The sequence below is a fragment of the Asparagus officinalis genome, chromosome 6, assembly GCF_001876935.1.
Source record: "Asparagus officinalis chromosome 6, Aspof.V1, whole genome shotgun sequence".
NCBI classification, from domain to species: Eukaryota; Viridiplantae; Streptophyta; class Magnoliopsida; order Asparagales; family Asparagaceae; genus Asparagus; species Asparagus officinalis.
Genome location: NC_033799.1, coordinates 482,362 through 505,007, shown reverse-complemented (window position 1 = coordinate 505,007; position 22,646 = coordinate 482,362). Strand labels below are relative to the sequence as shown.

The window sequence follows — 22,646 nt, the reverse complement described above, 5'->3', positions numbered from 1 at the left end:
CAAACGTAATTATGTTACGCAACGCCCATAAATTTTAATAAATAGCTTGCACTTTATTTTTCTGCGGGAGGAAGATACCTCACTTGCTTCCGCAAATAACATTTTAAGATCGCAACATAATAACACCAAGCTATACAACAGAATTGGGCCTCTCGCTCCAGAAAGAAAGTGATGAACAAAAATCAACAACCTAGCGTCCTCGTTCCCGCTAATAATGCACTCAATTTTGTGTCTGAAAAGCTCAAAACGTTCCCAGCGTCTAAACTAAAAAAAGTAACTCAGTCGAGATCTAACGTCGATCTTCTCTGCGGCAGTTGCATGCTTACAATATCCTCCCTCGGTAAGTTGTAGAGCGTGCTGCTAGCTTCAGTGTTAGGATTGTTACATCTTTCTCCAAGCTCTGCGTCGTTAGGAAGCGAAGGTCGAGTGACTTTTCTGTTCTTTCGAATGACCAAGTAAAGTATCGCAGCTAAGTAAACGGCAATGCCTGAGAAGCCAAATATTCCTGCAAACGCCTTTGATACTGTTGTTATTCTGCTGTGGAGAAGCAACTTGATAAAGCCGGAGACTATATAATATGTGTTGATGGCCATGATCAGAGAGCTTATGATCCACGTGAATGCTGAGATCTAGTATTATAGCATTAAAAAAATCCATCAAAACAATAAAGAAGAATAATTACACGCATCAACAACAAAAAAAAGGAATCCTAAGCTATGATGAACTTACTGTAATATGATTGACATATGCCCCCATTTTTGTCTTGCTGCTAGTGAACTTCAGGAGGGGAATAAGAGCAAATGGAAGCTCAAAGGATAAGATCATCTGCCAAGATTTGTATAAATGTCAGCATGAACTAATTAAATAGGAGGAAATGTAAATTGATTAGCCAAGAGCGACTTTCAATTACTTTAGAATGGAAAGTATAGGCAAGTCTGGAGTTCCAATGATTCTTTAAAATAGCATCATTGGATCGCCGAAGAGTGTACCACAATTTTCTTCCGAGAACAATGGAACCCAATAGCAACGTCTTTCTCCATGAATCTAACACATACCCTTTGTTTTCTCACGCGCACGCGAGCACACACAAAAAAGGCCATATACCCTTTGCATTCTTTCATAAATTAGGCACCTCAATTAGGTTGTATAGAGATATTGTGAGAATAAGGTTGTTCTGAGATTTATGGATATAAGTTTTGGGAAGAAGAAATCACTGTAGGCTGTCTAAAAATCACAATAGATAGTTGATCCCCATCAAGCCCCGACAATGGAAGTTACAATCAGATGACTTTCTAATCACTGCATCCGCAACTCTACAACCGCTACGAACACGACATCATCTCTGAGATGATTGATCTTGATGGTTGCGACAACAGCATGACTAATATTATATTAGCAACTATTAGAGATGCTGATGAGTAGTGTAATGATTTCAGAAATAAAAGGTTGGACTTAGCTGGTGAGTTGCTTGGTAGAGAGATGTGGGCAAATATTCGTCTAAAAATCACTATGGATGATTAATTCCCATCAAGTTTCAACAATGAAAGCTACAATCAAATAGCTTTCGTGCCGACAAACGAAGGTTGCAAATAGGAGAAAATAGGAGACTTTTCACACAGATCGAGAAGAGTTACAATTCAACGACGCTTCCGACAGCTGACGAAAACTCTATTCAGTGACCTTCACCGACAGCTGACGAAAACTCTATTCAGTGACCTTCACAATCAACAGTGAGAGTTACAATCTGACGACTCTTATATCCTATAACAGGCAAAGATTAAAAAACAGTAGCCTTTGCAGTGTTATAATGAACGAGGTTACAAGTCAACAACCTCTCTCAAACGCAGAACTCACTTCTGCGTTTCTCAAATTCAAAACGCAAGGTCCACATCTGCGTTTCCCAAATTCAAAACGCAGACGAACTGTGCGTTCTCCAACAGACGTCCAACTCTGCAACGCAGAGTTAAAACACAAAACGCACGAACTGTGCGTTCTTCGGCACACACTCAACATTGCGTCCCAAATCCAGGACGCAGAGTTGAGAACTCGACACACGAGCGGCCTGTGCGTCTCAAATCTCTAACAGAGATTTAACTCTGCGTCTCAAGCCTTGGACGCAGAGTTAAGGCCCAGAACGTCAACTGGGGCATTTTGACTTGTTCAAACACAAGCCGAACGGCCTCAAAACCATTATCCCACGTTCTGAGGGATTTTCGCCCACTTAAGAGCGGATTTAGGGGTTGGTTACACCCCTAATCCCCCTATAAATAACCGACTTACTCAATTGAGTAAGGGGTTGACGTGTGCTGGCATCAAAACCGCATAAGGTAAACAAATCTTGGCAGCTTAACCGCACGGAGGAGGAGATCTCTCTGAAGATCAACAAACTACCTAGTAGTTAGTCCATCAAATCAAAGGGGATCCCTTCATCAGCGGCAAATCAACTTGGCTATTAACCGAATCTTCGGTTCTAACAACTCTGTTACAGAATTTCAACTCGCTCTGAGTTCTAAAACTCATTTAAGAGTTCGTAATTAAGCTTGCAACGCAAGTTAATTACATCAAACCGGTTATTCGGTTCTCAACAACTCTCTTCAGAGTTTTCAACTCGTTCTGAGTTCATTAAACTTGTTAAGAGTTCTAAACCGGATTCATCACACAAGTCAATTATTCTCGTGAGATAGTACGGTCGGATCGTCAATGGAGAGCAAGTAAGACGCAAGCAATTGAAGGAGGCACTCCATCGCTACCAAGAAGAACCCAGTTTTAAACAAAGGGGAGAATCAAATTCATTCTCCTCTCTTTTGTAATCGGAATCCAAATTGTAATTGATTTTGAGAGAATACAAGTCAATTTTTCTTTCATTGTCTTTTTATTGCAAATTTCCAACAAACAATCACCTAATGCCTTGAGAAAATAGAGCTTGGGCATGTTTATCTAGGGTATAAAGAAAAATAATGACAAAAAAAGCTTCATTTGTGAGGTGGAGCTAAATGAATCTTTTCTGCACTTATCTTTGTCATCAATCACCCCTTTCCCCACTCCATTCAACAGACTCGCTATTTGGGAACTCCAAAGAACTAACTTTAGTGGATACAAGAATGGTCCAAAAATTAGTTTTTAGTTTTGCAAAACTTTGGCCACCTTTGAACTGGTTTTTTAAATTCAAACTCTAGTCATCAAACTAGTTTTCTTTTAGACCAATCCCTACATTAACCAACTATAGCCTAGTTAAGCAAAAGCTAGTTCAAACTCAATCTTATTTTGGAATTGCCGAAAATAGACAGGGAGTGTTTGGCAACTCCCCAACTAACCTATTCAGTCCACTAACCGGTTAAGGTTTAGTTTTTGTTAGGTGAAAATTGGGCCAAGATCAAAACTAGGCTTTTTTTTAGGTCCAAAATTGACCCGTTACCCCACTAACAAGTCTCCATAAAAAGAAGGCGGCATCTTAGCTTGCAGATGAGAAGCGTAAAGTTTTGAGCCCTTGTATTTTTTGATAAAACACCTCAATTAGTAGAAGTTATTTCATAATTGCTACAATCCAGTGTCTCTATTTGTCATTAAAGTTAACTTGTAAAAATAACATGACAGATGCAAGCAACTTCTAGGTTCAAATATTCAGATTTCGAGAGTATACAGCTGATCATTCGTTAACATCTTAATTATTAAGAACAGAAAGAACTTTACCGATGCAATGATGATGAGCTTTCCAGCCCCAGTAGATCCACCAATTAGTGCTACAATTAAACTGGGCACAATTGCCAAGGACCGTGTTAACATATTCCGTATCCATGGTGTAATACGTAGGTCAAGAAAACCCTGTAAAGAAAGATAAGCCACTGGTTGAAAAGGAAAATAGTAGCATGTAACAACTAATAACAAACGATAGGATATATTCAGATGGCTGTTCCATATCTCCAATGAATACATCTGCATTTGGCTAAGAATATATCTGTTTCTTATTGCTACTCTAGTATAAAAGCTAGATAAACTACAGTATAAAAAGGCCTGGTTCTATTTTACTAGGGAAAAAAATGGAGGAAGTGACTAAGTTAAAAGAGGTAAGAGAGTGGAAAGCTTTATAACTGTCCATTATATATACGATGGATGACCAACATCATTAACATTATATTAATGACTTAAAATGTCTCTGGAGGAGAGCTTGCATGTTTTTTTTTTTTATCCTTTAACTCAATAATCAAGTCTCATTTAGCAAAAACCTTTCCTTGACAAGTGAAAGGTCATTAAATTCAGTACTTTCCTCATTGACATTCTAGAACATGGGAACTCATGAGACCAACATGGCTTTGATTGTATCATGTACGTAAACGGGAAAAATAATAAAGAACACATATTCATTTAGGTAATTAAAGATGATTCAACACAAGTGCCCCTGTCTCTCAATGGTAAAAAACTCTCTATAGTGTACAAGAGGGTGGGAGTTCATTTCACTTATGCCGAGCTTGGCCAAAACCTCCCAAAACAGATGATTAGACATCGGTCGATAAAGAAAAATAGAACAGTTGGATAATACAATACCTGCATGACATATTGTCCGGCATAGGTTCCTGTAATTGTAGAACTTTGGCCAGATGCTAGTAAAGCAACCGCAAATAGTTTAGAACTCCAATTTCCCAGGACATTCTGTCAAATAAAAGAAGGTAAGTTAATATTTCCATTGATGATGATGAGTGTATTAACGACAGCAGTTTCAGTTCAGTATGCTCTCAATTTCCTAAATTCTATGGAGCATACTATGGAAATGGAATATGATTCCAGCTGTCATTTCATTGAATTTTGTGCCCCAAAGAAGAATATGGGTCCCTTTAGAAAATCATATAATCTACCTCTACTACTACATGAACTAGGAGACTTTGAAGGCTGGATTCCTGGTCTGATATACATGAACTACAATCTCTCGTCCAGCCAAAAGAGTAGGCACTAAGAACTTGAAAATTGACATGACCAGATATTCAAAGCTAGTACTAACATAGAGGGTAAATATCAACTTGATAACCAATTATAAGAACTTGTCTAATCCTTTATGAAATGTTCCTGACTTTGCCTTCTCCATTACCAGTCATTCTGGTGAGAGGAAACACTTGGATGCAGGTGAGGAAAATACTAAGGAAATGAGGCGTAAATTTAACCAGATATTTGTTTTAAGAAATAAATATGGACTGCTAGATATGCACATAAGCTTATGGGAGACGAGGAGCTGTAAACTAGTTGGAGAAAGAGAAATGTCATGCATGGCAATGTAAAGTTAATTTCAAAATCATCACTCATCAACTGGTATAACTGAATGATTTGAGAAAAGAGGAGAGCAACTTCCTTGTACTAACCACTTGTGAAGACTAGAAAGATAGTCATAATGCAAAATCCATTGCATACCTTGAGAAGAAATGATGCTTTGTTAAGATCAAGGTCCTGGCAGTTCATCTGATCTTCTGGGTCAAGATTTGTTGAGCTGCAGACAGCACCGCTGACGGAAATAACAGATACATTGATTAAAAAGGCAATAGCAAGAGCAAAAGCACTCTCATAATTGTAGAACCTACACGCCTCCTGAAACGTAGACAAAATTGGTAAATAATATATCATACACTGAATGCATATATAATGTTCTTCAATAGTATATTGTTCATTGTCACTTAACAGTTATATAAGTACAATAAGATCGATGCATGTCTCCGAGAAAATGTCTATGTTGAAGTGTATAATTGTTTTTGACATAGCTCGGAGGCTGGAAGCAACAAGATGTGATAAAGAACTTAATGATACCTTTTCCTCAAGCATTGACATAATAAACGTTAATTAAACTATTAAAAATAAAAATTAGATGTTTTACTTTAATCCCATCAACTGAACGTGGTACTTTCCTAGATAGCACCAAAGCAGAATGAAGAAAGAGATTATGCCTGCAGAAATAGTATGATAAAAGTCATGTTCACAATATTTTGAACAAAAAGTTACCCAAAAAAGTATTTTGAACAAATCTCAACAGTGAATGAGAAGCTTACGGCATAACCATGGCTCCAAGCAATGAAATAGCAATGCCAGTGGCACCATCTCCTTTAAGTTGAGGAACAAATAGTCCCTTCAGAACTTCTGAGGTTTTGGGCTTGGAGTAACCAAGCTCAACAAGAAAACAAACAGCCATTACAGCAACCAAGAAAGCTATGAGAAACTCAAGTTTTCGAACCTGCAAAAAGATAGTACCAGAAAATCATTTACAATATAAAGGATCAACAGAAATAGGCATACATTATATTTTAAGTTCACAACTTAATCTCTTTATCTATATTTATTAGAAGGTCAGTGTCGGTAATAAAAGTACATAACTATTTACCACTTTTGTTTTTTGATCAGTCAAAAGTCTAATCCTTTCTTATTAATAAGCAAACCCTACTTAACAAACCAACATTCTATTATAAATAAATTGCAGAAGAAGGTCCAAATGAAATTTCTTGAGAACTTCAATGCTTTAATAGTATTGATATAAAGATTGTGCCATATATAAGTGTATTAGCATACCCCATATTGTTGTAGTAATAACAGCACTAAAGTGCTAAGACCCGTGATAAGAACACCGCACCATATCGGGATTTTAAACAGCATGTTCAAAGCAAAGGCTGTCCCGATTACTGTAAAGTAACAAATGAGAAAAAATGAGTTAAAAGATAATCAAAATCACAACGTAATGTAGATTACTGGCAGAGAAAATTTCCAAGTGTGAAACCAAATTGAATAAACATAGATGCACATGTACCTAGCCAACTGATCGTGCACTAACTTTTTTTTTTGGGTGCGAGGAATCTTGGCTTAATACTAGGCAAGTAAACCCGGGCACGTGAGGCCCCCTTTCACAGTCCAGACCCAGGCAAATAGCATAAGCATTGCAATGCCTAAGAATTACAAATTGGGGATAGGCATGCTGTGGACACGGATCGACCCTTTGGCCTTTTAAGCCAAAGCCCCAAGTCCCAACCACTAGGCCACTTGTTGGGGGTTGTGCCAACTGTTTTTATTCCATTCTAGATTTATCCGTTTATTTAGAGTAAAAGTTACTTGATACAAGTAGGAACATTGACAAAAAGGAATATCTTTCCAGAAGCCTTTTTTTCCTAGATCATAAAAGATTTACTGCTCAAATATAAATATAAGAAGTTCATTTAATTAAGTTTTGTTACGCGATCAAGTCAGATGAGAACTGTATGATTGCTGCATATTAACTTTATTTTCAAAAAAGTGTGGAACTTTATTTTCAAAAAAGTGTGGAACTTTTCTGCAACCTGATCATCAACAGCAGTGAATAATAAAATTAAATAAATGAAATGAAATAGTAGCGAGGTAAGAGATAACACCTTCGGGAATATCACATGCAACAACTGCGAGCTCTGCAAGCAACCAGAGAATGAAGTTTGTCACCTTAGGATATTCAGCTCTGCAATGCTCAGCCAAATGTTTTCCTGCAATCATATGCACATTTTTTACATATGGACATAGATAAATACATGAATGTGAAGATAGTTGGGTGAGTTTGAAAATAACAATATGGATTCAACAACAACCTGTGACAACTCCCAATCTAGCTGCAAGAGATTGGATCACAAGAGCAGCACAAGAGGCCACTAGTATGATCCAAAGTAGCTGACCAACAAAGTATATGCAGCATTAGAATCCAAAGTTACTCTACAATATGCACAATATGCTTTAAAGACAAATATCCTATAAAGACATTCAAAGTCAGAAAAGTACTATTGTACTATTTAAAAGGATTCAAAGGCAACACATTAACCAAATAAGTGAAGAAAAAAAATTCAATACAAGAAATCAAGGATGCACCTCATACTTGTATTGTGCACCAGATTGTAGATCCGTCTCAACTGCATGTCAAGAAATAATGCAAGTTTGACGTTCAAAAACTCAATCGCTTGAAATTTTACAGGGAAAGAAAGTAGAGTAATCGAAAATCTTACAATTCCCAGGATCAATATATGCTATAGATACAAGAAAACCAGGGCCCAAATATGAAAAGAAGTTTTTCCAACTTGTTTTCTGCAGAAAAGGTTCCAATTAGTAGCCAAAAAAACTTAAACGCTCATGCCAATCCTTACTAAAATATGTTGACAAACCAAGCTAGTAACAGTACAAGCTTGGGTGGCATGAATTTACCAATATTGGGGGAAACCGATGACTAGTAGCAACCAGTATAAAATATAGAAGCAAGTTGGCAAACAGTATCAATTAAAATGCTAAAATCTAGAAGTTCTTATAGGTATGAGCATAAAGAAACAATCTGAAGAGGTAAAAAAGAAAAAGAAAGACATCACTCAGACCTTTTTCGACGTCGACACTGTCATTTTTTCGTTTAGAGCAAAAAAAAAAAAAAAATTGATAGCACAGGAATAATGAGAAGTAAATAAATGGATAAAACTAAGAAGTTTCAGTATCCATAAGCCAGACATACCCACGTCTTAGAATCTCCCAAGTCCAACAAATCTATTAAGATTGATCATCTAATTGAACCATGATAAGTAGTAGATCAAAATAGCATAAGAAATAATACCTCAGGGACAACAATTTGATCGACGTCGACACTGTCAATTAAAGGCGCAGTAGGACCGGCAGAACTACTGTGATTGGTGTGGCTTGTGATGAACTGAGAGTGTGAAGAATTGTGTGCTGAGGGAGCCATTTTTGCTTCCTGCCCACAAGTACAATTCCTGCACCCCCAAACAAACATATATACATCACATCACAAGTTCTTTTCTTTAGAAAAAATTAACAGCCAACCAAATGGAATCTAGTTCATTCTTTCTTTTAAAAGAAAAAACCATCCTAGGTTTCAAATTGCTAAAAGAGAAGCTTTCCATTAGATGAGACGAAGAATCTGAACCCAATAGAAGGGACAAGAAAAAAGAAGAATAATAATTTAATCCAACAAAATTTCTCATACCCAAATGAGTGGAGGGTAAGCAAAATAGCATGTGACCACTTTTTTGGTGTAGTTCCGATTACAGATCAAAAGTTTCGAATTCAAGATGATCACATCAAAAGTATAATATTTGACTGTGCTAGATGATTAGGAATTTTTTTTTGACGCACTTGGAATTAAATAAAAAAAACAACAAAAGAGCAACTTATATTGGATAATTAATTTGAGATTAGAGAAGGAAAATATGAGAAATTTATGCTTACTTCAGTGACGCCCGTTCTTTTGAGAAGTAACAAAAAGTTCGCCAATGAAATTGCTGTTATAATATATTAGAACAAATTTTCACTGTAGACCCAAATGAGCTTTAAATTACTAAAATCGACTTTTTTTTTAATTATCAAAATCGACCCGTTTTATGCCACGTAGGCTTAATCTCGTTTCCTAATTAGTCGGGGTTGCCAACCCCACTATTTAGGATATTATAAATCGGGTTTTAAGGCTTCTAATTGGGGTTTAACAACTCCTAAACAGTCGGGGTTGGCAACCCGACTAATTAGAAAACGGGAGTAAACCTACGTGGCATAAAACGGGTCGATTTTGACAATTAAAAAAACAGTCGATTTTGGTAATTAAAATGTCATTTGAGTCTACAGTGAAAATTTATTCTAATATATTACTATCACATGATCAACTGGGCAGTTAAAAAATTATAGTAGAACCTTCGAGAGCATATAATATTCCGTCAAACAGAGAACTGTATAAAAAATGATGAATTCCAGCGCCAATCTCGTTGGCTGATTAAAAAAACCCAGATAAACCTTAGCTAAAAACACCATCACATGAGCAACTAATAGAAACCGGAGTAAAATAGCTAACGACCAAGTGTAAAGTTTTGATGAGAAACAAACTTGATGCCAATATATTTAATTTCGAAAGATAAAAACGTGATCCCTCTGCAAATGCAAAAAAAACTAATTGCCCAGTTCCAAAAATGTGCAGATTTAAAAGAAAATCCCATATTTCCAGTAAAATTAACACTTGGTCAAAGTTAAAAGGAATTGTGATTAGCAACAGCCAGGTCAGATGAAGGAACAAATTCAAGCAGAGGTTAAGAGAACTCACAAGTTAACAACCATTTTGCCAAGAGATGAAAGAAAATGATAGAGGGGAGAGATGATGATGATGATGATGATGATGATACCTTATAAAGTTGAGATTTTTAGAGTGAGAGAGTGAGAAGACAGAGAAAGAGATCGCCTTCTCTCTCTCTCTCTCTCCCCCCACGTCTGCTCCCTGCTCGCCACCTGTTAATCTCTCTCTCTCTCTCTCTCTCTCCGTGGCTCTCTGTTTTATAGAGAAGACGGGGTCACGAGGTCCACCGGTTCACTTGAACCGGTTTCAAACGCGAGGGAGAAAAATAAAATAATTATTATCCTGTTTTGAAATAATGAATCATAGCGCGAGAGATCATTTTGCAAATTAAGCACGCTCTCAATTATTTCACGAAACTAAGTTATCAACCTAGCTATATACATCAAGCAATCTCAGTCTATTTTAATCTGAAGGCATTTGTCATTTTCTTAAAATTTAACATTTTTCTAGGTGCCTATCGAAATTTCTACTAACTTTCTTTTTCCAATCTGAATTATCCTAATTTACATGGAATATAAATCGATCTAATGTATTTTCTTATATGAAAATTTGAAAAAGTCTCTATTCAGCGTTTGGGCAGTTTGGTGGTGTTTACATCTCTAACGCTGACTTAAAAAAAAAAAACTTTGATAGAAGATAATCATAGCTTTTTAATTCGATATTTTAATCAAAAGTTGTATTTTGTTAACTTCTGAGGTTTACGATTCCAGAAGATAATCATTTTTTTTTTATTTAAATCCGAACATGAACGTGGAAGAAAAAAATAAATTGAGCTCGTGTTAAGCCGCCATCCTCTACCCTCTTTGGACCCACATAATGGCCCAAAGATTGGGTGGGCTCGCATCTAAAAAGAACGGCCTAGTTTGTCCAATCCGCTATAGTTTGTGCACCATCAGCGCGCAGCACCAACATTTCCTCAAAGCTGTAATTGGGTCCCATTTCAGAGGTAGCAATAGGGTTAAATGAAGTTAGAGTTGAAGAATTAAGGAATTATTTGTCACGTGACAGGTAGCGATTCGGTCAGAGCTCGTACTGTGTTGGAGTCTTCCAACTTCCAGAAGTTGAAAATGGCACTTTCGGTGGGCCCCATGTGACATAGGACAAAAGGCGTGACACGTGTCTGGTCTTATCTTATCGCATATACCAGCTGCATTAATTCTCTCCATAATTTCGAACCCGGCCTGCCCACTTTCAATATAATAATTAACCATTTGTTAATAATCCTCTGCTGCGATCCACTTCTTGCGCTCAACATCTTCCGTACTTTTTCCCCCTGTAATAAAATGACTTTCTTTTTTTTTTTTTTTTAGTTCCATCCCAGATCATTAATTACAGCCCGATCAAGTCTCATGAAAGGCTATAAATGGTTGGTTTATTAATTTATTATTTGATAGATACGAACCAATTCATGAAAGGTTTAGGGCGCGTTTGCTTGGTTGTTTTTGGGTGTGAAAAGGCCCGAAAGTCTGACACTATGTTCCATCTGTGTCAGACTTTCGGGCAAAAACGCCTCTAAAAGAGGTGTTTTTGCCCGAAAGCCTGACACAGTGTCAGGCTTTCGGGCTCAAAAAATTCCAACCAAACGCGCCCTTATGACCTTGGCGCGTGTGTGCATAAACTTAATTACTTACGTAAATGACGAATGCAAATGCATGTGACTGCTAAAAATGAATGAAGATAACGACGGTCCATCTTTAATTAATTGCCAAAAAAAACTTTCTAAAGCAGCGGTAATAATGTACAGGAGCCCTATGCTTATATTAGGAAATAGATAACATCATTCCCTCGGTTTGGAAGTTAAATACCGTAAAGAAGCAAAGTGTAGACAAATAGATAACATATATCATTCCCTCGATCAGATTCTAATTTATGGTTTTTTTATTTTAAAAAAAAAGGAAGAAGAAGAAGGAGGAGAAGAAGAAGATTTTTATTTTTATTTTCCTTGTAATACTTATTGCTGGATGCATAATTAAAATATTAATAGTAATATGCATTTAAAACGAAAGGATACAGAACAAACGCATTGTTAATGTAACTCATTTCCTTAGCCTCAATACAGTGCAAAGTGTACGCATTGTTAATGTAACTCATTTCCTCCGGGCAATCGATCACCAGATACTACTTACTTAATAAGAGTACTTTGTGTTCACTAACTTTTTGGTATGAACGTGGTAGAAAGTCCACGTTTAGTATGGATATATCAAATGCAAACGTAAACATTCGAAGATACAGAACAAACGCAATTTTCAGTTTTGCTTCGTAACGACGCCGCCAAACTCTTCAAAGAGCCGCTCAATGGATCTCCTTGATGTCGATTTGTCATTAACCTCAAATGCTTTCAGCTCCTCTCTTTTACCTGAGAATTAATGAGATAATTAATGTGTTTTTCGAATGCATAACGTACTTCAAATTAGCGAGTGTTATTATTAAGTAGCCGAGGAAAACGCTACTACGTACGTACTCACCTAGTTTGTCCAGGTCTTTGAGTGGAAGATTCGTTCCGTTTATATCAAAAAATTGATGGAAGTTTCTCATAAGCTCTGCAGTTTTGGCACAGACTAAGATCTCCCTCTGATGTAAAATGGATATCTGCATTAGCAGTCACGAATACCGTACATGCACGTTTAATTATGCAAACAAATAACATGATATGTTCTTCCGATACCTTGAAATTCTCTGAATCATCATAATATCCTGAGACAATCATGAGTAACCGCAATTTCTCTGATTCTGAGGAAACAGAAACCGCTATCAAGAATATTTTGCAACTGCTTTTTAATCCTCTCCCCTACTGACCGAAAACATGAAAACTGTGAATTTGTACCTTGAAATTGAGTTATTTTCTGTACAGCTGAATCCTCATGAGCAAGCAGTTCCTCAAGTGAAATCCCTATGACACTCATGCCTATGTTTGAAATGCTTAATCTAGAGCCAGTGCTATTAGGCTTACCTGATGCGTTTATCATAATAGAACAATCGTCACAAGCAATGCGCGCAAGATATAGACTAATTATAGCATATGAAACTTCAGTTCAAAAGGATGCAAAATTGAGGAGGGGAGACCATATCGGTTTTGAATGTTTGAAGATTGTTACCTGCAACTCTAGTCCACTTCTTAAATTCTCGACGAAGTATATCCCTCACCTTTAGATCAGAAATATCATGCATCTTGCGCTTTACTGCAAACAGGTTAGTTGTATTCATATCAAAGTTAAATCAAAGTGAACGTGTATCAGGGGAAATCACTATTACTGAAAATCAGTATATTTCATATAGTTCATACCTTACGATCAACATCAATAATTGTCAGTTGTGCGGAATATGCTCAATCTAGAAACGAGTAAATGTTCGAGACTTACATAGTTCATAAAGGCCATTGGATCCAAATCGACCGGCTCCTTTAAGCAATAGTGTTGTCATGTATTTGTCTTTTGAAGTGCAACTAGAATTAGTCAGACTTGCTGTGTCTAACAGGATACCTGCTAACTGAGTTAAAATCACAAAGCATAAATTTAATTACTAACGAACCTCTAAATCTGATTTCAATGCAAATTAGTGAGCAGAGGTTGACAGGTATAATCACCAGAAGTCTACAAAATCCTTGGCCTGCGAGGATTTCTGGTGATGACACTGCAAACATTTCAGCTATGAGTGTGCAACATGAGCAGTCCTGTTAAGTTAAAGAAGCATATATCTTAGATAAGGATGTCATGGTTATTTCAATGAGTATAACAAAAGGGGTAGATAATTTTTGTTTTTTTTTTTTCTATGCAGCTTAACATAATATATCAGCTGTTTCAGTGTGTACTACGACCGAAGAATTGTACCCGTGCCATGGTTATTTCTTCGACCATAGGATATTGTAAATCCACCTATATTTCAAAACCAAATAGAAAATGAAATCATATAAAAGATGAGTAACAGTTATTTATACATTTTTTTCTTTTAAAAAAAATTATCTACATATGAATTCTAGAGGAACAAACATACTTCTTTGCAATGGAATATTTCAGTCACGGCATCCTTTAATCCCTGTATGAATGAGAATGAGTTTTGTCAATGATTGTTACGCTTCAGTATAGTGAATTAGTAAAATACCTCTTGCTTTGCAGGGAGCTTGTTTCCATTCACGAGTACTATCTTCAAATTTCCAAATTGATCATAATAGGGAAGCTCAACCTGTTATTCGTTAAGCGTGATTAACAATCAGTTCTGTAGTTCCACTAGCATGATCAATTATGAATCTTTAAACATAACCTAAGAAATTCAAACTAACATAAAACTAAATAGTTATGACCATTGACGAACACCAAAATTTTAAATTTTGTGGTAAACTGGACTGAAAGAAATTTTCAATTTTGAAAGCTAACTAATAACTTAACAAATAGAAAGCGCATCGAATTGTCGCTGAAATAATCTCATTAGTACCTCATCAACAAAAATGAAGCTTGCTTCATCCATTCCAGATGATTTAACCAACCATTTGAGCTCAGGCCGAGTGGCTAATTCTGCTCGCTTCATACTAATGATGGGCACCACATAAGACTGGCTATTGTTTCGAGTCATGCTTAAGAAAAACGCATACATTATGGCGCAAACAAAACACGCCACATCTGCAAACAACAAAGTTTTCAAAAGTATGCTAAAATGTGGATGCCATCAAAGAATATGCTGGATTTTTTTTTTTTATGAATTTACCCGTAGCATCCTGTCCAATTACAGCGTACAGGTATCGTCCTGGGACCCCAGCTCTGATTTCATCCTTACAAGCCTTTAAATATTTATTCAGCTTATCAATGCTTTTGCATAAAACTGATTCATCATCTCGCATCAATTTCCCCTTATAATAAGATGCGGCACACTGAGGCAGGTAACCCTTATGCACGTCTTCATTCTTTTTGCTTGTTGTAAATATCTCTGCTTCCTCTTCATCTATAGGCTTCGAATCTCCTAATTTCATATCTTTGTTGGCGATATTCGGTGCATTTTGTTTAGATTCAAGCTTCCAAATGTCTGATAACGATCGTGATAGATTTGGCTTATCTTCAACTGGTTTTTGACTGTTCCTTGTAGAATTTGATCTTCTGATGCCTTCGAATTGTGGATGATTTCTCTTCCGCGCATATGGTACCTGGAATATTTCAAATTGTACTAGTTGCCACAAGGAACCCGAGTATTTTGGGCACTTACTAGTTTAATTGTTAGGGGGGTGGAAATGGCATTTCAATTTAAAAGTTAATATGCTCCAGATTTATTTGGAAAACCAGGTAACTAATATGTAGTTGCTTTACAAATTTCTGCGTTCCTTTTTTAATCTCCAACCAATATTAAACCAGCTCGATCTCATGAGGTCATAAAAGAAAACGTTGTAAATACACCCAAGAAGATCATGAACTCCTCCTATTTTTGAACTAGAAAACCATATAGCTAGCTTAACATGTGTATGTATTTGCTCCCACCTTCTTAATTACCGAAATGAATATACTGCAAATTTCTAGTTTGCTGTTTGAAAATATTAGTGTTATTTAGTAGCAATATTACAGACTGACCCGTTCCTTTTCCGTCGTTACGTCCGGATTCGAGCTCCTCATCTTGGATGGAGGTAGGGAGGGAGAGAAATTAATTAAAACTTTGCTAATGAAAGAAGAGGGCAGTTAATTTTTTGAGAGGAAGGAAGACAATTAAATAACTAATTAATTAATTGATGGGGGAGAGAATTCCAAAAGTTTTTTCTTTGTAGTATACGCCTTTGAACTTTGGTGGTCTCAGCTCCCTCGTTCCTTTGCTCTTGGACTGACTTTATTCACGCCTCCCCCTGTTTCGTTTTTTCGCGTTGTGTTCATGTTTATATGACCGTTATTTGGTAGTTAGAGTTCACTCACATTTGCTACTGGTAGGCCTTTTTACGTAATTGCAGTCAGGCCATAAAGCTAAGCCCAATAACGAAACAAACCTAGCTAGAAAATACTTGAGTTTAGATGGGCCGCCAAATGTAGGCCACATTCGCACATCCGTTATGGGAGGTATTACAATGCCCCCGCGAATGAGTCCTAGACTTCAAATTAAGGGCCCAAATCAGGAGAACAATACAGACGACTTAATTGGGCCCCACCGGTGTTGAAGTTCAACTTTTCTTCCTTTCATTAAAAAGCGGGCTTCGGAATAGAAACAGAGAGCAAGACTTCATTTGTAGTAATTAATTAAGATGTTAATTTTTCTCGTATGTTTCAGTAAAAAACCATCCCATTTCCTTGTGTACGTAGAGTTGAAAATTTGGATCTAATATATATCATAGGTCCCGTATACCTCTTTTGAGAGTGGGGGATATAGACATATGGATCATTAGAGACTAATTAAGGTTCTCTTTCTTTATTCCTCTCAAAAGGACCAATTAATTTGTTTCATTTTTTTTATAATAATAACGGACTTACTGGCCAATTTTGTAAAACCTGACAGCCAAGTTAGGATTTATCTTTTTGAGGAATAACAAAAAAAAATTAAGAAAAAAAATAGCGTGGGGGTTTAATTTGGTAGTGATCATTATTGGCCTTGGGGAACACATTGCGGTCAAATCCTATGATTAATGTCAACTAAAGTAGGAAAGCAAAAGATGCCAGGAGAGAGGGATGGAATGGATGGGGGGCCAGGGGCCTGAATTTAAAAAAAAAAAAAAAAAAAAATCACGTTTTAGCTTGGAGATTAAGATTTGATGATATCTGTTGTCCCCCCGTAGGTCTTACTCAAAGGTGGTGGTGGACAAGATATGATGACAACAATCTTTTGACCTTTTAAGACCTCCCAATTGATTTATGACCCTTATTAGCCATGCAACAAAAAGACTTCCTACTTAGCTTTTCATCAAGAATTTGGTGGGAGATTGCGATTGGTAGGCTTGGACTTTTCTGAATAAATTGCAACTATATTCATATTCTCTTTCGACCGGTTTCAAATTAATTAAACCAAAAAAAAAAAAAAAAGGCCTAATATGTGTACCCCAGTGTAATTAAGTATTTAGAATATGTAGATCAAGTTCAACGGAGCGGATCATCCACAATATCACTCAATCATGTGATTTTAGATGCGTCGAGGAGGAAATCCCCTCCTATGACAAGGATACCCATTAATCTCTCTCGTCATATATATATTCTTCCAAATTCCAGCCTAAGTAATGACCATATCGATCACGTGCATGATGCCTCTGAGATGTGGTAAAGAGAAGAGGAGCTAGGGCGCTACGTAACAAAAGTTATATAGGAGAAAATTATATATGTATATATAATTAATAAGAGATTGTTATGATACATGTGTGGGATGGGGTTGGCTTGAAAAGAATCCAGGTTAAATCCAAACAGACGAAGACAAAGCTTGGTCCAGGGGGGGAGGGAGGAGGGAGAAAGTGCATGCTACGACACATCGATCCCTTCGATATGAGTGAGAAAGTGTCTTTTTCTCCTGTCTAGAGAGAGAAAGGGAGAAGCTACCGACCGAAATGAGCTCGCGTAGCTGCAAGCTATAGCTAGCTAGCTAGCTTGGAACTGAATCATGATGGCGACGGACATTACATTAATTAATTAAGAAGGGTGTGTTAATTTGTGGAGGTCAATTTTTGACCCGGGGAACCCCACTGATTCACTGAAGAAGGCCTGCAGGTTGAGCTAAGCTTAGGGTTTGTTAAGTGATCAGGAGAGAAGGGAGACGAACGACGGTACGCATGTACGTATAAAGGGTACTGTGCTTAATTGGATCGAGGTCAATTAATTTTTTTGCCTAGGGAACACTGGACCAGCACTAAGGGCCCACTTCTACTCGAACAATATTGGTTCGTTAATATGTTTTGATTGATGAGTTAGCAAACAGCAATTTTTATGAGATGTGATAAAACTTAATTAAAATACTTAATTACTTTTGTAATGCTCTAGGTAGACCAACGCCAATGAAAAAGTAATGGAGAGAGATGAAGACGCGCATGTATACACAGTAATTAAGACACGCTAGCTAGGTAGTTAAATTAACATCAAGGACAAATAATGTATAGTTACCCTTTGTGCTAATTAAGTATATATGTAAAGTTAACTTGTCCTTTTGGCCTATATATCCCCCATCACCTCACTTAATTTCCTGGGCCTTATCTTCTCAATATCTCTCCATTAATGCCCTCTCTCTCTCTCTCTCTCTCTCTCTCTCTCCCCTAATTAAGTATATATGTAAAGTTAACTTGTCCTTTTGGCCTATATATCCCCCATCACCTCACTTAATTTCCTGGGCCTTATCTTCTCAATATCTCTCCATTAATGCCCTCTCTCTCTCTCTCTCTCTCTCTCTCTCTCCACCCCCTCCTCTCTCTCTCTCTCGCATCTCTCTCTCTCTCATTTCTCTCTTTCTCTCTGTGTATATATATATATAGTTCTTTTCCTTCCTTATCAAGATATAAGAGGGGAGGAGAGGCAGTAGAGAGATAATTAAGGCTTTCCCTTTCAAGTGTGTTTGTTTCTTGACATGTATATAAGTGAAATTCTAGCTATATGAATTTCAGAGAGAGAGAGGGAGGGGGGGGATTAATTGGAAGGAGAGGGATCGATGTGCCTGGTTCCCTGTATGCCACCCAGGTACCCCCAATCTCATGCTGCCTAGGTTGGGTATTTTGGGTGGCGTGCATGGAATCAAGCATGTCTTAATTAATTTGCCTTTGATCTCCCCCACCCCCTATTTCTCGCTCTTTAAAACCAAAAAAAAAAAAAAAAGGTTAGTTAGTTAGTTAGTTAGTTAGTTGTTAGGGTTTAATTTGATGAAAGAAACGGATCGATGGAGAAGATGATGGGTGCATATATGAGGGCCAATTAATTAAATAAATTCAAAAGAGGAAAATTAAGGTGCAGACAGGCACGGGCTGTGCCCGGCAGTTCGCCACGCGTGTGAAAGATCGACCGAATTAAACCATGACGTACATGTCAAAGCTACATCGATCGATCTGTATGGAGCTAGCTCGACCTGCTGGTGGAGAATTGGCTGCCGGTGGGTGGCGTGCGAGGAACCAGGCATATATACCTCCCCCCTCTCCATCTCTATATATCTTTTACATATAATATATTCATCTTTTCTTGATTTTCTTTTTCATGTTCGACTTCAAGAGTTTGAGACAATTAGTGGTACGATATATTATTTACTAGGTATCAGTTGATTCGCGCGATGGTTATATTTCATGCTTCATTTTGATGAAGGGGCCGGGGCTGTCCTTTAATTTCTTTGTTTGGGGTCATCACAGAAATAATCGGTCGTACTAATTAAGTAGAGGATTTAATTCTAGGTTTATCTTGCTGTATTTTTTTAGGAATTAATGCCCCCAGTTTAGTAAATTATATTAATCATTTTACACAAATGGCAGTAAGAATCAAGCTCCGATATCAGGAATTAAAAGTTTTGCTGAGCCATTTTTTGTTAACAGCTGGCTGTGAAGAAACAAATTAAGCATGAAAGATGTAATTAACATATAACATTATTCTTGTGTAATGCTATTTTTGGTTATCTATGTAGATTTGGATTGTTTGACCCGTGTTTATATATATATAATTATATATGATCATGAAAGCAAATTTTGCTCATTCATCTCTAATTGATTTAGTGTACTCAACTCTGATCTCACGCGCGTTTTTATATATCACATGCCCATGTATCATCAAAAGAGAATAATATCTCAGATATTTATCTTTAGGAAAATGTACTGAAAATTGCTAGTATAGCCAGTGGAAAATGATTGCAATTAGAGTATTGGGAAGGAAAGTTCTCATTATTCTAGGTACTGCTTCTGTCAATGCGTGTAAGCATTGGAGAGAAAACCTATATCCCGTGTTTTATCATTTTTTTTTTTTTAGAGAAAGGATGGATTACCAAAATAGTAATCCAGCCAGCTAAATTAATCAAAAAGGTTGTTACAAAAAAATGCACTCATCCCCAACCAAGAATGAGTACCCTAGATCCGTGTTTTATCAATTAAAACGAGTTTAATGGGTATTATTAAATTTTGATTTACGTGGCTAATGCTCTAGATTGGTCGCTTCATCTATATCAGTTGTATTGCTCTGTGTATGATATGGTGCAGACTCCAAATTTGATTCGGGTTCACCCCAAACTTGATGTGTTAGGGTTTTAGAATATGTAGATCAAGTTCAACGGAGCGGATCATCCACAATATCACTCAATCATGTGATTTTAGATGCGTCGAGGAGGAAATCCCCTCCTATGACAAGGATACCCATTAATCTCTCTCGTCATATATATATTCTTCCAAATTCCAGCCTAAGTAATGACCATATCGATCACGTGCATGATGCCTCTGAGATGTGGTAAAGAGAAGAGGAGCTAGGGCGCTACGTAACAAAAGTTATATAGGAGAAAATTATATATGTATATATAATTAATAAGAGATTGTTATGATACATGTGTGGGATGGGGTTGGCTTGAAAAGAATCCAGGTTAAATCCAAACAGACGAAGACAAAGCTTGGTCCAGGGGGGGAGGGAGGAGGGAGAAAGTGCATGCTACGACACATCGATCCCTTCGATATGAGTGAGAAAGTGTCTTTTTCTCCTGTCTAGAGAGAGAAAGGGAGAAGCTACCGACCGAAATGAGCTCGCGTAGCTGCAAGCTATAGCTAGCTAGCTAGCTTGGAACTGAATCATGATGGCGACGGACATTACATTAATTAATTAAGAAGGGTGTGTTAATTTGTGGAGGTCAATTTTTGACCCGGGGAACCCCACTGATTCACTGAAGAAGGCCTGCAGGTTGAGCTAAGCTTAGGGTTTGTTAAGTGATCAGGAGAGAAGGGAGACGAACGACGGTACGCATGTACGTATAAAGGGTACTGTGCTTAATTGGATCGAGGTCAATTAATTTTTTTGCCTAGGGAACACTGGACCAGCACTAAGGGCCCACTTCTACTCGAACAATATTGGTTCGTTAATATGTTTTGATTGATGAGTTAGCAAACAGCAATTTTTATGAGATGTGATAAAACTTAATTAAAATACTTAATTACTTTTGTAATGCTCTAGGTAGACCAACGCCAATGAAAAAGTAATGGAGAGAGATGAAGACGCGCATGTATACACAGTAATTAAGACACGCTAGCTAGGTAGTTAAATTAACATCAAGGACAAATAATGTATAGTTACCCTTTGTGCTAATTAAGTATATATGTAAAGTTAACTTGTCCTTTTGGCCTATATATCCCCCATCACCTCACTTAATTTCCTGGGCCTTATCTTCTCAATATCTCTCCATTAATGCCCTCTCTCTCTCTCTCTCTCTCTCTCTCTCTCCACCCCCTCCTCTCTCTCTCTCTCGCATCTCTCTCTCTCTCATTTCTCTCTTTCTCTCTGTGTATATATATATATAGTTCTTTTCCTTCCTTATCAAGATATAAGAGGGGAGGAGAGGCAGTAGAGAGATAATTAAGGCTTTCCCTTTCAAGTGTGTTTGTTTCTTGACATGTATATAAGTGAAATTCTAGCTATATGAATTTCAGAGAGAGAGAGGGAGGGGGGGGATTAATTGGAAGGAGAGGGATCGATGTGCCTGGTTCCCTGTATGCCACCCAGGTACCCCCAATCTCATGCTGCCTAGGTTGGGTATTTTGGGTGGCGTGCATGGAATCAAGCATGTCTTAATTAATTTGCCTTTGATCTCCCCCACCCCCTATTTCTCGCTCTTTAAAACCAAAAAAAAAAAAAAAAGGTTAGTTAGTTAGTTAGTTAGTTAGTTGTTAGGGTTTAATTTGATGAAAGAAACGGATCGATGGAGAAGATGATGGGTGCATATATGAGGGCCAATTAATTAAATAAATTCAAAAGAGGAAAATTAAGGTGCAGACAGGCACGGGCTGTGCCCGGCAGTTCGCCACGCGTGTGAAAGATCGACCGAATTAAACCATGACGTACATGTCAAAGCTACATCGATCGATCTGTATGGAGCTAGCTCGACCTGCTGGTGGAGAATTGGCTGCCGGTGGGTGGCGTGCGAGGAACCAGGCATATATACCTCCCCCCTCTCCATCTCTATATATCTTTTACATATAATATATTCATCTTTTCTTGATTTTCTTTTTCATGTTCGACTTCAAGAGTTTGAGACAATTAGTGGTACGATATATTATTTACTAGGTATCAGTTGATTCGCGCGATGGTTATATTTCATGCTTCATTTTGATGAAGGGGCCGGGGCTGTCCTTTAATTTCTTTGTTTGGGGTCATCACAGAAATAATCGGTCGTACTAATTAAGTAGAGGATTTAATTCTAGGTTTATCTTGCTGTATTTTTTTAGGAATTAATGCCCCCAGTTTAGTAAATTATATTAATCATTTTACACAAATGGCAGTAAGAATCAAGCTCCGATATCAGGAATTAAAAGTTTTGCTGAGCCATTTTTTGTTAACAGCTGGCTGTGAAGAAACAAATTAAGCATGAAAGATGTAATTAACATATAACATTATTCTTGTGTAATGCTATTTTTGGTTATCTATGTAGATTTGGATTGTTTGACCCGTGTTTATAT

The 22,646-nt window shown here is 37.2% G+C and overlaps 2 protein-coding genes across 4 annotated transcripts; both read right to left on the bottom strand.

Annotated features, from left to right (window-relative positions):
• On the bottom strand, positions 31 to 10,245 carry LOC109845543 (metal transporter Nramp3-like). Of its 3 annotated transcripts, none has more exons than XM_020414804.1 (14): positions 10,146 to 10,245; positions 8,576 to 8,732; positions 7,986 to 8,064; positions 7,852 to 7,892; positions 7,578 to 7,656; positions 7,371 to 7,475; positions 6,541 to 6,650; positions 6,027 to 6,208; positions 5,855 to 5,924; positions 5,398 to 5,571; positions 4,543 to 4,647; positions 3,691 to 3,822; positions 730 to 825; positions 31 to 629 (listed from the first exon to the last, which is right to left on the bottom strand). In XM_020414804.1, exons 2-14 carry the CDS (start codon positions 8,702 to 8,704, stop codon positions 279 to 281), a joined length of 1,653 nt encoding a protein of 550 aa, XP_020270393.1. In that variant the 5' UTR covers positions 8,705 to 8,732; positions 10,146 to 10,245; the 3' UTR covers positions 31 to 278. The 3 variants fall into 3 exon arrangements, with proteins under 3 accessions (XP_020270393.1, XP_020270391.1, XP_020270394.1); XM_020414802.1 differs by lacking the exon at positions 10,146 to 10,245 and adding an exon at positions 10,067 to 10,123; XM_020414805.1 differs by lacking the exon at positions 10,146 to 10,245 and adding an exon at positions 8,966 to 9,036.
• On the bottom strand, positions 12,343 to 14,625 carry LOC109844653 (putative exopolyphosphatase). The gene is made up of 11 exons (XM_020413766.1): positions 14,525 to 14,625; positions 14,195 to 14,275; positions 14,087 to 14,128; positions 13,924 to 13,968; positions 13,680 to 13,766; positions 13,456 to 13,582; positions 13,192 to 13,275; positions 12,921 to 13,046; positions 12,762 to 12,826; positions 12,562 to 12,685; positions 12,343 to 12,452 (listed from the first exon to the last, which is right to left on the bottom strand). Exons 1-11 carry the CDS (start codon positions 14,615 to 14,617, stop codon positions 12,343 to 12,345), a joined length of 984 nt encoding a protein of 327 aa, XP_020269355.1. The 5' UTR covers positions 14,618 to 14,625.

Bases quoted from the DNA above. Each gene is read 5' to 3' on its own strand.
- LOC109845543 (XM_020414802.1), bottom strand. The intron at 7,657-7,851 runs GTGCATCCTTGA...TTTGTTGGTCAG, and splicing joins GTGCACAATACAAGTATGAG to CTACTTTGGATCATACTAGT. The intron at 5,925-6,026 runs GTAAGCTTCTCA...CTATTTCTGCAG, and splicing joins CTTGGAGCCATGGTTATGCC to GCATAATCTCTTTCTTCATT.
- LOC109844653 (XM_020413766.1), bottom strand. From the start codon at position 14,617: ATGAAGCGAGCAGAATTAGCCACTCGGCCTGAGCTCAAATGGTTGGTT. The intron at 13,767-13,923 runs GTACAATTCTTC...TTAACTTAACAG, and splicing joins AAGAAATAACCATGGCACGG to GACTGCTCATGTTGCACACT. The intron at 12,686-12,761 runs GTATCGGAAGAA...CTGCTAATGCAG, and splicing joins ATGATTCAGAGAATTTCAAG to ATATCCATTTTACATCAGAG.